At 35.5% G+C, this 15,050-nt stretch overlaps 1 protein-coding gene across 2 annotated transcripts; it reads right to left on the bottom strand.

Annotated features, from left to right (window-relative positions):
* Positions 1–392: 392 nt before the first annotated feature.
* LOC137654971 (protein white-like) lies at positions 393–14,601 on the bottom strand. Of its 2 annotated transcripts, none has more exons than XM_068388870.1 (12): positions 14,227–14,601; positions 10,703–10,892; positions 9,865–10,103; positions 9,232–9,303; positions 8,972–9,070; positions 8,431–8,669; positions 7,565–7,751; positions 7,063–7,209; positions 6,426–6,557; positions 5,119–5,347; positions 4,785–4,890; positions 393–1,746 (listed from the first exon to the last, which is right to left on the bottom strand). In XM_068388870.1, the coding sequence occupies exons 1-12, from the start codon at positions 14,323–14,325 to the stop codon at positions 1,470–1,472; spliced, it is 2,016 nt and encodes a 671-aa protein (XP_068244971.1). In that variant the 5' UTR covers positions 14,326–14,601; the 3' UTR covers positions 393–1,469. The 2 variants fall into 2 exon arrangements, with proteins under 2 accessions (XP_068244971.1, XP_068244972.1); XM_068388871.1 differs by lacking the exon at positions 14,227–14,601 and adding an exon at positions 13,358–13,455.
* Between the last annotated feature and the right edge of the window lie 449 nt (positions 14,602–15,050).

Here is a 15,050-nt window from a genome sequence, read left to right on the forward strand (position 1 = left end):
GTGAGTGATTATTCATAATCTCACTGACTTTTTGGGCTGGTTTGGTCTCCTTCTCAAAGGCTTTCTTATAACGTATGAAACTTATACTCTATTACTCGAACAGCAGTCAAATTCCAAGTGTCTGTAATAAGATAACAGTGGAATCCTTTCACAGATTTCCAAAAGAACATATTAGATCAACTGCAAATAAGATGTGGAAGATCTTTCAAGTACAGCAGAAACCTTCTATGAATTAAGTAGGTCACCATTTTACATGCAAAGGTTAGAAACCATAATGATAAAGAACTGATGACATCATTGTTGTACCATTCTCAGGAAGAGACAAACTAGATATTAATTCAGATTTTTTATATTTAGTGAATATTTACAATAAGAATTCAATTTTCATTATGTGTAAGGATCATTAAAATGATTTAACGGGACATGTTGTGCAATAATTTATATCGTCTAGAGATAACCTTAGATACTTCAGTTACTTTCGTACAAATCTCTGATTGTCACATGTGACTTTCACTTTCCTTTTGCATATTGGACAAAATACTTCAATATCTTTTTTTTCGTTTAGGGAAAAGATTTTTAGGAAACTCAATACAAGACTAACTTCATAGCTCTAGCCCTATTCTAATAATCGGAATTCCCTATTAAGCAATAATTAAGTAGGTTTCTAGGCTACTCTATCATTTTCAATTAACTCCTGTATTTTAGACAAAAACTGCTCTTTGAATGGCAATAAGAACAAACTTATCACCCACAAAATTAGTAACGTCTGTTATTTACAGAATGCAATGAGTGGTCACAATATAAAAAGTGTTTGCATGAATAGTGATGATTATGGTCATTATAAACATGTGTGGTCATGATAATGAAGTAAATGAAATAGACTAATTCATGAAGAATGTACAATTGTCCTTAACTCTACGGCACATAGATATTATTCTCTGTATTTATGCCAGATGCCATTTTCGACACCCAAACCTACCCGAAGGTCCCTTTTTAAAAATAAGAATGAAAAAAAAAGGTTGTCAGGTGTCATAGCAACAACACAACGGATCACTGGCCATGTCATAACTTCAAAACTATCAAATCTCAACGACTAACACTAAACCAGTGGTTCCCAGCCTGGGGGAAATTTCCCCCTGGGGGGAAATTTGAAGCTTCCAGGGGGGAAATAATTACATTACCTACTAACAAAAACAAGCAGAAAATGTCCTTATAATACGTGCGGCAATTTGTTGTTAGCCATTCAATTGTGATATGATCATATCAGTTCTCATAGACATGATATTCAAGGGGAGAATTGGAGTGTCATGCCCATTTCTGAGGCAGGCGAGTGGGCACGAGGGCTGGGCGGGGCATGAAGGGGGAAATCTGGATGGTTGAACTGGGTGCAGGGGGGAAATGACAGAAAAAAGGTTGGGAACCACTGCACTAAACTATCGGAAAAAAAACCTAAGGACTAAATGGTACGACTAGTGAGATTTACTTCTTCTCGTTTTCAAGAGCAAAGCGAGGAAGGCCAACACACGGAACCCAACGATGAGAGAAGCGAGTCCCAGGAGACTCCCGACCAACGTCGAGTTCTCGAAACCCATTCGCGTGATGACTGCTTCGCCGTCTGCGTAGCAAGTCTCGTCGACGGTGCAGTTGATGCTCGTGACTCCCTTCCACTGGTTCAGTATCAACGCTTCGTTGCCGTAATAAAACCACGACAGGTACTTCAAACACTGTAGGTATCCCGGCGTCGATCTGCAATTAACATAAGTAGTTCGGTTGAAAGGTGTGTGAAAAGGTGATTTACACAATGGGGCAACTTCTGTTATGAGTTTAAGCCACAAAATGGGTAAATAAACTTATTACAATTCGATTTGCCGTATAACAAGTTAATAAAATATAAGAATAATTATCCTTTTACATGTGTCAACAACACACACGCACGGACACATAGATACACATAAACACAGACATATATATATATATATATATATATATATATATATATATATATATATATACTTGTTTATACCATCACCATCAACTCTGGCTACTGCATTGCAGGACAAAAGCCTCAGACATATCCTTCCACACGCGTCTGTTTAAAGCCTTTCTACGCTATTCTTTACCCGTAAATATTCTTAGTTCTCCAATCAATTGTCTTCTCTTTCATTCCCTGCTTCGCTTGCAATATCTAGGGACTCATTCTGTCATTCTTAATGTCCATCTATTATTTGTAATTCTCAATATGAGTCCTGCCCATGTTCATTTAATTTTTTTACTCTTTGTTAGAGTATCCTCAACTTTCGTTTGCTCTCATATCCATACTAAAGCCTTCGATCATAAGCTAGTTACAACTCAAAGAGCTATGGAAAGAACATGGATGGGAATAACACTAAGAGACAGAAAATCACTCAATGCTGAATTCATGCTCCAATTGAAGATATTATCAACAGGTACACGTTTGTGCTGACTGGCCCTCTAGGCCCCGGTCCAATCTAATCACAATTGTTGTGCATAATTTAAGTAGAGTAGGTCTATTTATTCTAAAGGACAATAATTGTACTCGCCATCTTGTTTTCCATATTTCCAGAGAGTTACAAAAGCAGGAAAAGATTAATTTTGTTTGAATTCTTGAACAATTTTGATTAAATCTATTATTGTTCTGGATTCTCTAGTAGAAACAAACATTGTGTTGAAGAGCGTATTGGTAGATACGTTCCTTTAGGAGATTTGACTATTCAACAATTATTAGCAGCTATCATTACACATTTCCCTTCAAGCTATATCTTGCTTTTTGCTTATTATTGAACGTTGTAATTTTTTTACTTTTCCCCAATATTTATTCTTTTTTTTTATATATATATAGTGAAGACATCTGTGAGATCTATTCCGCATTTCCATTTTGATTTTCTCATTTGCTTGGCGAAAGTATAAAGGCTTATTCGTCAATGAGACAGAATGGGAAGTGTTAATACCTCGCTTGAAGTGATCGTTTTTTTTTTTTTTTATCTTCCTACCGTGATTTTTTATAGCATAGATCAGTACTAAAAAGAAAAATTATAGTTGGTTCTTGTTCTGACAAAATTAATTGTGACGCAACAATCACGTTACTATAGGTTCCACTCTCTCTCTCTCTCTCTCTCTCTCTCTCTCTCTCTCTCTCTCTCTCTCTCTCTCTCTCTCTCTCTCTCTCTCTCTCTCAGAAAATGTAGACACCGGAGCCTTGATTTACACTTCAAAAATGTCGTGTGTGCTGCACTATATATTTTCTTTTGAGAGTAACAGATAGATAATCTGAAAGTATAGGATGGCAATTTGTAATATGAACAGGAATTTTTGCAACTTAGTTGTTTGGTTGTTTTTGTTTGGCGACACTGGTAAGAAGGCAGCAGTCATAGGCTATACCGGGCCCGTGGTGGTATTTGACCTGAGCAGTACTGCAATGTAATTGTTGATTGGCTTCTTTCCTCTTGGTAAGGGTAGAAGAGAGACTCTTTAGCTACGGTAAGCAGCTCTTCTAGGAGAAGGACACTCCAAAATCAAACCATTGTTCTCTAGTCTAGAACCATAGCCTTTGTACCATGATCTTCTACTGTCTTAAGGTAGAGTTCTCTTGCTTGAGGGTATACTGTACTCGAGCACATTATCTTATCTCTCTTCCTCTTGTTTTGTTCAACTTTCTATAGTTTATATATGAAAGATCTATTTCATTATTGTTGTTGTTCTTGAAATATTTTTTTAATTGTTCATTACTTCTTTTTTAGTTTGTTTATTCTCTGTTTCTTTTCTTCACTGGGCTAGTTTTCCCTGTTGGAGCCCTTGGGCTTATAGCACCATGGTTTTCCAACTAGGGTTGTAGCTTAGCTAATAATAATAATAATAATAATAATAATGATGATGATGATGATGATGATGATTACTGGAAGAGATTTCTTACTGGTAAAGTCCTGAGTTTATGTCATGAATTGTTCATGAATTGATTTTCTTTGCCATCATCATTATTATTATTATTATTATTATTATTATTATTATTATTATTATTATTATTATTTTTACTACTACTACTACTACTACTACTACTACTACTACTACTACTACTACTACTACTACTACTACTTGCTAAGCTACAATCCTAGTTGGAAAAGCAGGATGCTATAAGCCCAGGGGCCCCAACAGGGAAAATAGCCCAGTGATGAAAGGAAACAAGGAAAAATTAAATATTTTAAGAGCAGAAACAACATTAAAATAAATATTTCCTATATGAACTACATAAACATTAACAAAACAAGAGTAAGAGAAATTAGATAGAATAGTGTGCCTGATTGCTCAAGCAAGAGAACTGTAACCCAAGACAATGGAAGATGAGGTAAAAAACAAAAAGAAAATTGAGATGGTGGGTGGGATTTGATAGTGACGTTTTCGTGACGTCACAGCATTTCATTCGAATTTCTACCATCGTTGTTGGAATTTCATTTTATTTTCTTAAACAAACCAACTCTATTTTTTTCTTATAGTACTCCACTATGCTAGCAAAAATTACGGCCGGTTGTCGATAATGCTTTGCCAAAATTTCATACTGATCCAACTATTACTTTAAAGTTTTATTAAAGAAAAACGATGACTTGGTAGATGACCCCACGAAACATTTTTAGGCAAGTGCTTGACTGCTCTGCAGTAGGCAACTTTGCATGGATACAGATTTCATACCATGTATTTCGAGTGACCGAGAGTTTGTATTTGGATACTTAGAAAAAGAAAACTTTGCAGGAAACGGTTTTTTTTTCACTTACCTGGTGTTTAGGAAAAAGCCACCGAAGAGCATAAGGGGCATCAAAAGAGGTCCCATTAAGGTGAGAGCCATGTTGACGCTGTTGGATATGCAGGACACAAAGTGACCTGGAGATAAAAAAATATGTGTTATTTATATTGCCTTTAAGCATGGAAATTCGTATATATTCTCACTTTCCTCTGACTTTTCTCTCCGCTGCAAAGCGAACGGTGTTATTGCAATTGAATGTTTAAATGACCATAAAATATTTCTAAAATAACATATTACAATTTTAAGCTTCCACTTGTATTACTAGCAATATTAGATGCAGTATTAGTGAAACGGAGAAAACCTACCGAAAGATATTGCCGACCACGTGATTAAAACGGTGATGAGAACGCACATCAAGAATCTTTCTGGATCGGGATTCAGTCCAATAAGGAAGTAGATGATTGTAGTGTACATGATGGAATAAGCTGTGAAAAATGGCCATTCCACGAGGTTTTTGGCCAAGAAGTAGACGTCCGTTCTGTACATTCCGTTGAAGTGTTCTCGCAAGAAGAGATGTTTCTGTGCGCAGAATGTCTGGAAGAAGGAGAGCCCAATTACTGGAAGCAATCACATGAACGGAAATCATCTGATTTTCTTGAGATAGAAGGGAACCATTTGCCGTATAACATATCGAATAAACTAACGTTCAGCAGTAAAAAAAAAGCTCTCCTATTTAACAAATGAAGAGAGAAACTGGATATAAATGTATGAACAGCTACACAATAGGCGTTCAAAGGGGTAACTCAATAGGATTTGAGAGAAGCAAGCTTTTGTGTGAAATCAAGAGGCCTGAAAATATTTCTTCAATTCCGAATTTTGAGATCTTTATCGAATACTTTTAGAGTGTATTGCTAAAATTGTCACCGAAATAACTACTTTATTAAATACTTTTAGAGTGTATTGCAAAAACTGTCACCGAAATAACTACTTTATTAAATACTTTTAGAGTGGATTGCTAAAACTGTCACCGAAATAACTACTTTATTAAATACTTTTAGAGTGTATTGCCAAAACTGTCACCGAAATAACTACTTTATTAAATACTTTTAGAGTGTATTGCCAAAACTGTCACCGAAATAACTACTTTATTAAATACTTTTAGAGTGTATTGCCAAAACTGTCACCGAAATAACTACTTTATTAAATACTTTTAGAGTGTATTGCAAAAACTGTCACCGAAATAACTACTTTATTAAATACTTTTAGAGTGGATTGCAAAAACTGTCACCGAAATAACTACTTTATTAAATACTTTTAGAGTGTATTGCCAAAACTATCACCGAAATAACTACTTTATTAAATACTTTTAGAGTGTATTGCCAAAACTGTCACCGAAATAACTACTTTATTAAATACTTTTAGAGTGTATTGCCAAAACTGTCACCGAAATAACTACTTTATTAAATACTTTTAGAGTGTATTGCTAAAACTGTCACCGAAATAACTACTTTATTAAATACTTTTAGAGAGTATTGCCAAAACTGTCACCGAAATAACTACTTTATTAAATACTTTTAGAGTGTATTGCAAAAACTGTCACCGAAAAAACTTAAAGCTACAAACTACGCGAAAATAAAGATATATTAAACTGATTATCGAAAGATATACTCACATTAATAACAGCTGTGCAATTCTGGAAGGTCATGTTGGTTATAAGTAGAAACAGAGCACCGTTAATGTTGTGAACGCCTACTTGGTCGAGATTCTGCTTCATGTAGATGAAGCCAATTAGTAAAGCCAGAGCCTGTGAGGAAAGGAAGATGGGAACTTTAGTAATCTTTATTGTTCTCATTATCATTACGTTGATGATAATTTTAATCTTTCTAAATTTTTATTTTAGGTTAAATTACTGACTGTACTGTTTTATTTATAGTTGGAACATTGAAACGTGAATTGATATAAAGAGAAATACTGAAGGTGTTTCATTTATGAATATACTCAACTTTTTTTTTTTAATGAGACGCAATTGCACTGACTCGCAGGTGTGCCCTTTTAGCTCGGAAAAGTTTTCTGCTAGTTAATTGGTTGGACAAAATCATTCTAACCAATCGGCTAGTAGGAAACTTTTCCGAGCTAAAAGGGCACTCTTGCGATTCAGTGTAAAGGCGCCTCATCAAAAAAAAAAAAAAAAAAAAAAAAAAAAAAAAAAAAAAAAAAAGATTGAGTATAGGCCCTCAGAGTTGGGTCCTTTCCTTTTTTTCTCATGGATGGTTATTTGAAAATTGCCAAACGAAACGAGAGATTCTCACCATTAACTGAAAAAGCCGAACTCGAATTATGAAAGGTTCTCGGACGACTTCCAGCCAGGCTCTCCAAAAGACAGCGCTGAACTGCGATCTCCATGACACCTTGTACGGAGATTTCTCTCCCATCCCTCTTGTGGTCGATACACTTTTCTGTTTTTTGTAATAAATATAGATTAGAATGTAAATTTCTCGCTTGAAAATAGTGGTGTCTATCCTTTGAGACTAGTGATAAACAGCCTTTCAGATAAACTGCAGATAGATTGCAATTTACTGATGGAACGATAAAATCACAGAATTTACTCAACAGCATTAAGGTTTTCCGACTTATGATGTTATTTTTGTGTTAAATATCTCTAAGTATGAATTTTAATTGCATATTTTATAAACACTTTTACATGCAAAAATTTATCATACACATTATGTACAGTATTTGTGTATATAAACATTATGTATTCATTAATATTTCCTATGGAATTGAATGAGAAAAAAATAATGCACAACTAACCTCGTAGTCTTGTTCTTGATTCAATTTTGCCGCTTCCTGAATTTCTAAAAATCTCTTACTGCCAGCAAATGTGTCGCAAATTCTCTTAATACGGTCTCTATCATAGGCTCCGCTGTTGCATTCCACAGACAATTGGTCAATGAAGAAATCGGATGGGTTATATTTGTCGGGACATGGCAAACTCATTCTGAAAGAAATTACCATATTTTAAATGTTTTATTGCATTCTTGATGATACTCTCCTATTTGTAATAGATTTTTTTATTCACAATTTTGTATCATTTGAATGCAGAAGGTGTCTAGGATAAGAAAGTAAACATTTCAAGGCTGGAAATTGCCAATTAATGTTCACCTGTCGATACAATGAGGCTCTAATGCATCGCTTCTTAACTTATCCCCAAAAAAGAAAAAAAAAGTAAATAAATAAAGAATGGTAGCCAAGGTGAGTTTTAAGATATGTTGGTTGTTACAAAATAAGTTTGGAAATGTAGCTCAAGGAAGAAAAGCTTATTGATTTGGCCTACGTAATTTGTCTGACCAACTGTGAAAAGGAGAGAGATTCCTTAGTAAATCCTTTAAATTCTAAATGTGTATATATTTCACAATAAAAGATAAAAAAATTAGAATATTGAGGTATATGGCATTAAACAGTTTGACCCAGAATATAAATGATATCAAGAATGCCAGCTATATTTTAGGTAACAAGAAAATGAATTCAAAGTTTTGTTAGGATGAAAATGAATCTATCAAACAACTCCAAGATGATGCCAAATCGTGAAAGAAACACCAAGACTAATCAAATATACCCTTTACATATTGATGGATATGACTTATGGTATGTTTTTCGCCTTGACTCCCTCCACTCACCCTCTAAAGAAAGCAAGGGCTTCATCCACCTCCCCGAGGAATGCCACGCGTCCCTCGGACATGAGAAGAAGCCTGTCGAACATGCCGAAGACCTCGGAGCTTGGCTGATGGATAGTGGTGATGACTGTCTTGCCCTTCTCGGCCATTCGCTTCATCACCGCCACCACATTCTGTGCCATGAAGGAGTCGAGGCCAGAGGTGGGCTCATCGCAAAACAGCAGCGCAGGGTTTGTCAACAGCTTTAGAAACGAAAAAGTGACTTGATATTTTTTTTTATTTAAAAACATATTTAGATAAATAGTACAAATTTTAATGGTAAATACACTGTATGTAAAATAAAAAACTATGTAAATATACTATGATGTATATATGTTATAAACTGTAAGATTGTAAATGTGTATTTCATAATAAAATGTAAAAAAAGTGACTTGAAGTTGTGAATGTTGAATGAATATGCTAGAGCGACAAATAGAGTTATGTTGCACATGTAGATGTAAATATTTGGATTCTCAAAGAACAATGCAATAACACTTCATTTTACCTCACATCCAAATGATAGACGCTTCATTTCACCTCCAGAAATACTCTTGGTCTTCCCTGGGACGCCAATTAGCGTGTCCTGACACTTGGTCAATCCAAGCTGCGATAGAAATGTAGAAATCCCATTAAATGATGGAAGTTATTAAAACCCTGAATATTTCATTCTCTCCCCAATTTCAGTGTAAAGAATAGTGTTCATAATCAAGCAAGTTATTTCTACGTTCATCAACTTCAAAATGAAAATATTAAAAAGTGTATTACCTCTAGAATGACCTCATCGACTCGTTTGACTCTTTCTTTATAGGTGTAAAAACTGCTCATTCTCAGAAGAGCCTGGGGACGTAATAAAATCATCTTTTAAGAATGAATGAATGATTTAAAGTTCTCTGGCTTCCTGACATCATCTTTCAAGAAATATGAATGTATGTCGATTGCCCATATGACACATATAACGAAACTGTGTTCTTAAAGTATTCATCATAAGAAATATTGTGAGAAAAAGAACAGAGTGAACCATGTTAATTACGGAACTAGTATGATTTTTTTCCCATATTCATTTGCAAATGCGATGGAAATTTGTCAAACCTCTGGGTCCTGGTAAACGTTTTACTTATCTATCTCTTCAATTGATCGTAGCTCAGGAAATAAAAGTGAAATAATTATTTATAAATATTTACTTTATAGAAAACAGTTTACCAGTAAATTCGGTCTCAAATTCTGTCTTTTATATCCATCATTCATGAAAATAGATCACTCAGTATTCCAGATGATTGCGCTGGGAAGCAAATGATATTCCTTGCCCCAGTTTGGTAGAACAGTTACTCCACGGTCAATTTAATCACAAGATTATTAGAAAGGGCCAATGTAAGTGCATCAACTTTTCAGAGAACTCACCTGAAAGATGAGTTGCTCACGAACTGTAAGTGATCCAAGGAACATGTCATCTTGCTGAACGTAAGCTGAGCACCCTGTCAAGGATTCAGGATCCACGCGCTCGTTATTAACAAACAGATCTCCAGTGACCCGAAGGTTCTGGGTGTTTCGGTGGTTGAGGACATTCAGTAGCGTCGTTTTACCAGCTCCTGACGATCCCATGATGGCAAGTAGTTCACCAGGTCGACAGACTCCTGTCACTAGAAGGAAAGAAACGAATTAGTGTTCTGTTATCTAAGTCAAGTGTTCAAAGTTTATTAAGAGAGTTATGACTCATGAGAAAATACTTTAGAAGTATGAAGTACACAATTAATGATAATATGCAACACAATTTAAGTTCTTTTACTCCTTTAAATTTATTGCGAACAAACAACATATGATAACTGTCCACTACGTATGACTTGAACCAGAAAAAAATGCTTTAAAGAGAATTTATCGAATTTCAGAAATCTATTTATTGGTGGACTTATCTTCTGTCCAAATCCAAACACATTGTCTTGACATGCGTTCAAGGTTGGACGGTCGGGATGAAGAAATTATGGCTTCGGATGAATTTGGGATAAAACGAGTTTTGTTTAAATTGGGATAAAAATGATAAAAACTTAGAAAAAAAAAACTGGATTTATCTGAGTACATAAGCTGTAAGTGCTTATGCAAGACTTAATTTAGCTTCTTGACATGTAAGAAGGGATTATTAAAATTGAATATCAAATGCTCTCCAGCTTTGTAACTCAAACTGAAGGAAGAGGAAAAGAACCCAATAAATAGGACAATGTGAGCAACCCACAAGAGCACTTACCGTCCTTCAAGATGTTGATCTCTCCTGATTGGGAGGAGGCCTTTTGAAAAAGGCCGCTAGAGACAGCTGGCGGGGTGTAGAACACATTGATTTTATTCCACGAATATGTGATCGCCTCTGGTTCATCTATGACTTCCAAAGAGGTCTCACTGACGGTCTCGGTTGGTGCCATTTTATGATTGCACTTACACTGAAAAGTAGAAAATCATAGACAGTTAGAACTGGTTGAGAATAGAGATGCTCTGATCAGGTAGAACAAATAAATTCTGATAGTTTCTAATGGAGATATATAAGTTGCACTTGTCAAGGTGAAAAGATGATCGTATTATACTCAGGTTTTATTGGGCGGTAGTAATATCACTTAGGCTAAAAGGAGGACTGTAGCCAAATCAGATACAGAAATACAGGTAGATTTATACAACTACTAAGAAATTGGTTCTGGCTACACTATTGTTACTAATTCTATCACTGATGCTGATGACCGTGAAAATGATGATGAAATGAGCCTTTTTGGTAAAGTAAGTTATACTGATTCCCAAAGTCCAAGTCTTTCAATAATTAAGACATTACACATTTTAGACATTTTTTATGCGACGAATCTTTCAAGGTTCTTCAAAGATAGTTAAGATCACCCGTTCTAATGTAATAATAATAATAAGAAGAAGAATAGGGAAGTGGGGAATATGGGGAAAGGAAGAGAACCCCTGGATTCAATCCGGTTTATAGCTCAAAGGCAGGTACTCGGGATGGGAAAGATTAAGGAAATAGGGAGAAAGAGAAGTACAGGAGAAGAATAAAAGAGAGGGGCAGACCCTCTTGCGATATTAGGGAAGTAATGAAGATGTAGAATTATAGAGTATGGCATGGCTATGAGGACATAGTCTATGGAGTAACGAAGTTATAGAAAAATTAAACTTATGTTCGATATAAAGAAGAAACAGGAAGATATTAACTGACATCAAAACGTTTGAAGTCTAGAGCAGGATTCTCAACAATCCGAAGTCAGTACGATGAAGTGAAGGTAAATCAGTATTTTGCAATTAGATGGATTGAATAAAAGGAATCTCAAGGATGACATGGAAGGCTAGTGTTATTCTGTTCTTGAGTTTATGTTTGAAGCTTTGGGAGGCAACTTTGTACTTTATATGAAACAGTAATCAGGAATGCGACATTAATCAAACTAAGTTAGTTTTAGTCTCATCGCACCTAAATATGTACGAATGAGTCTTACCGTATTTGCATGATCAAATAAAATCAAAAATGAGAAGTTATATTATGTCATTAACATCTTACGTATGGCCTTTCTATCTGACTCATTTGTTATGTATAACTGTTGGAATGGTTATTCATCATGGACATAATGCTAAGTGGATAGTTTCTCGTTAGAAGGTAGGAATGTGGTCGCAGTTCAAGTAGAATCGCTTTTAACACCACTGTGAGTTGGCAAAAAATGAATGAAGGTGAGGCAATCAAGATAGATTGCAGCAATTTTAATGCTGTGTAATAGTACCCTTATGCATAAAACTATGAACATTTCCTCTCGCGGATATAATAAAATCATATATGATGTGTAGAGATGTGCATAAGTATAATTTAGCCTTTCAGAATTGCAATTTATTTTCTAGCCATTGCTACCCAAGATCTGCGTTGGCAACATTTGCCTCCATAAAAGCACTAAGGCGCTTAGGCTTCGTCCAGTCTTGAAAACTTGTCGGCATTTTAATCTCTTGATGGCGTTAATGACCACCTGTTAAAGATAAGGCAACTCAGTCGGCCAAGCAACTAATTCAGAAGGCAGACTTGCCGGGCGTGATAACCTTAAAAAAAAAAAAAAAAAAAAAAAAAAAAAAAAAAAAAAAAAAAAAGCCAGTTTCTTATATAGGCATCGTAGAGATGGCGCCGTCCTATTTGCATAAGCCCGTTTCTTACTTGGCCGACCAAGGTTCAAAGCCTTGCGAGATTCTCATTGTCAAATCGCAATTAGCCATTTGACTCCTCAACTTTTACGATGCCTGCTCAGACCGCTTCTAATGAAAAATAGATTTTCGCGAGATATCTAATTTACAGTACATGGCAATTAGATGAAATATAAGCATCTCTTTCGAAACTGAACGCATTAAAAAAAATGAATTAAGTACCAGCGTTTTAAGTTAAATTATGACTGAAGCAGGTCTTCAATAAATACGAATTGAAATACTAGAGAGAGAGAGAGAGAGAGAGAGAGAGAGAGAGAGAGAGAGAGAGAGAATTCAATCTACACTTTCGTAGTTTTGAGAACGTTTTTTTATTCAGCTCCCTTTGTAGATTGTGATTTGAGAATAGTTTTAATAAAGAAGCGCTGAGACACCTTTATATCTGAACGAACCTTCTTGAAATAAATATTATATAATTTGCTCATTATAGATTTACTTATATTAGGAAATATACATTTGAAAGTCTTACCATTTATGTTATATAATTTGTAAGAATTGTAAATGGATATTTTCTAATAAAAGAAAATGAAATGATAATGAGCAAGTTGAATAACATTTATTTCAAGAAGTTATGTCAAGATATAAAGGTCTCCTTGCACTTCTCTATAGAAACCACACTCAAATCAGGACCCACACAGTATGGGTCCTGTGTCAAATCATTATTTAGAAAGGGAGTAGCTACCTGCTGAGGACCGACCTCCAGACCAACAACAAACCAAAGCCGACTGGATCTCGCTCCAGCCTCAGGCAGGGTGAATTTCGGGCGTCTTTTCCTCCTCCTGTCAGATGGGTCCACGAGTTGAGATTAAGTGAAGTTTTAAGTGGGATCATGATGTGTGTGGGGTGGGGGGTGGGGGGGTAGTTTGGGGGGTGGAGTTTGGTGGAGGAGGAGGAATTTTTTTTCTTAATTATGGTCTGTCTGATGATAAGTGGCAATTAGGCGAAAACAAAATATATTTAATGGCATTAGTCAAAGAAACTTGCGTGTGGATTCTGTTGTTTTTAGACAGGTTGAATAAGGTTAAAAAAAAGCTGTATTACGCGTGGAAATTCATAAATGAGAAATATCTTTTTCTAGCTGCTTTGGAGAGAGTATTGCATCTTAAATACCTTTGAGAATGTCATGCTCTTCAACTTTTATTTAACCTTAATTCATTAGCTTTTATATTTCCACTGTCTCCTTGATTTCAAATGACCTTTGAAGCTGAATCTTTATGTATTTCTCTTTGCATAAAGAAGTAAAATTGCATACGTCACAGAATACCACTGTGGAAATGAAAGTCGGAATATTTTCGAAAAGTCAGTAATAAGCAAAACTTTTCATAATCTTTATTATATAACTCTGTTGAGTATCTGTGTTTCACGTGTGTTTATATAGTGTGCCAAAGGGTGTTTGACTGTAGGTTAGTGAATCAAATAATACGTAGTTTACTGTATCAAATAATACGTAGTTTACTCTATCAATTAATATGCAGGGGAAACTTGGATTAATTGTTTGTCACCAGTAAATATTTCTTCCAAACATATCTTAGATTTGCTCTAAGACCTTACCTGATGATTGTTGGTATCGGCCAAAACTTCAGTCCTCCAATGATCTTTATGATAATCTCCTTTTATCTTTAGATAGCTATAAAAAAGAGTCTGCACCATCGCTGACGAATCTCTTCTTGGCTAAACTGAGTAAAAGCTCCTGTGATGTGAACACAGCAGCTATTAGAAAAGCTTGAAAATAATTGAAACTTAGATTCTCATACAAATGGGGCTAGAGGAAAATTCGGGTTGCCTTTTCAAATGTTTCACTGATTGAATGCACTAACAGTGGGGAACCCAGAACAGGCTTCCATCTCCTTAGCAAATATCACTACCAAATGAGCCACTTAAAGTATAGCAACACACAGAGACCGATGTGCGCTTACCAAAAGCTTGTAAAATGTTCTGGAATCTTGAGAGGGTTGTTTCCGCACATATGAACAGCGTGCTTAGCCGGGAGAACTACGCGCCCAAAGAGAGAATCTATTGGTGGCCGCCGAGCATCCGAACCAATCAAAATGTGGCTACGGCTTAGCTAAACTCACCTTGCTGCAATGGTTGCAGCGTTTTCTTAAATCTAAACCCGTCTCATAAAGAAACTCTCCATGTACATTTGCAATCCGGTCCAAGGAGGAAAAACGAACCAAAATTCGGTTTCAGACTCGTTGCTCTTGTGTAATCAATGATTTTCCATTTAGAATACAGCCACATTTTGTATGGTTATCAAAAGTTTGCTACGGAAGTCATTTACATGGATCTTAATACAAGAATTTTTATTCGTAATTTAGTGAGCCAATTTACAAGTCTGGTAGGCACTGTAAAGGTTGGATTTGTTGGCAAATATA

The sequence above is a fragment of the Palaemon carinicauda genome, chromosome 16 (assembly GCF_036898095.1).
Source record: "Palaemon carinicauda isolate YSFRI2023 chromosome 16, ASM3689809v2, whole genome shotgun sequence".
NCBI lineage: Eukaryota > Metazoa > Arthropoda > Malacostraca > Decapoda > Palaemonidae > Palaemon > Palaemon carinicauda.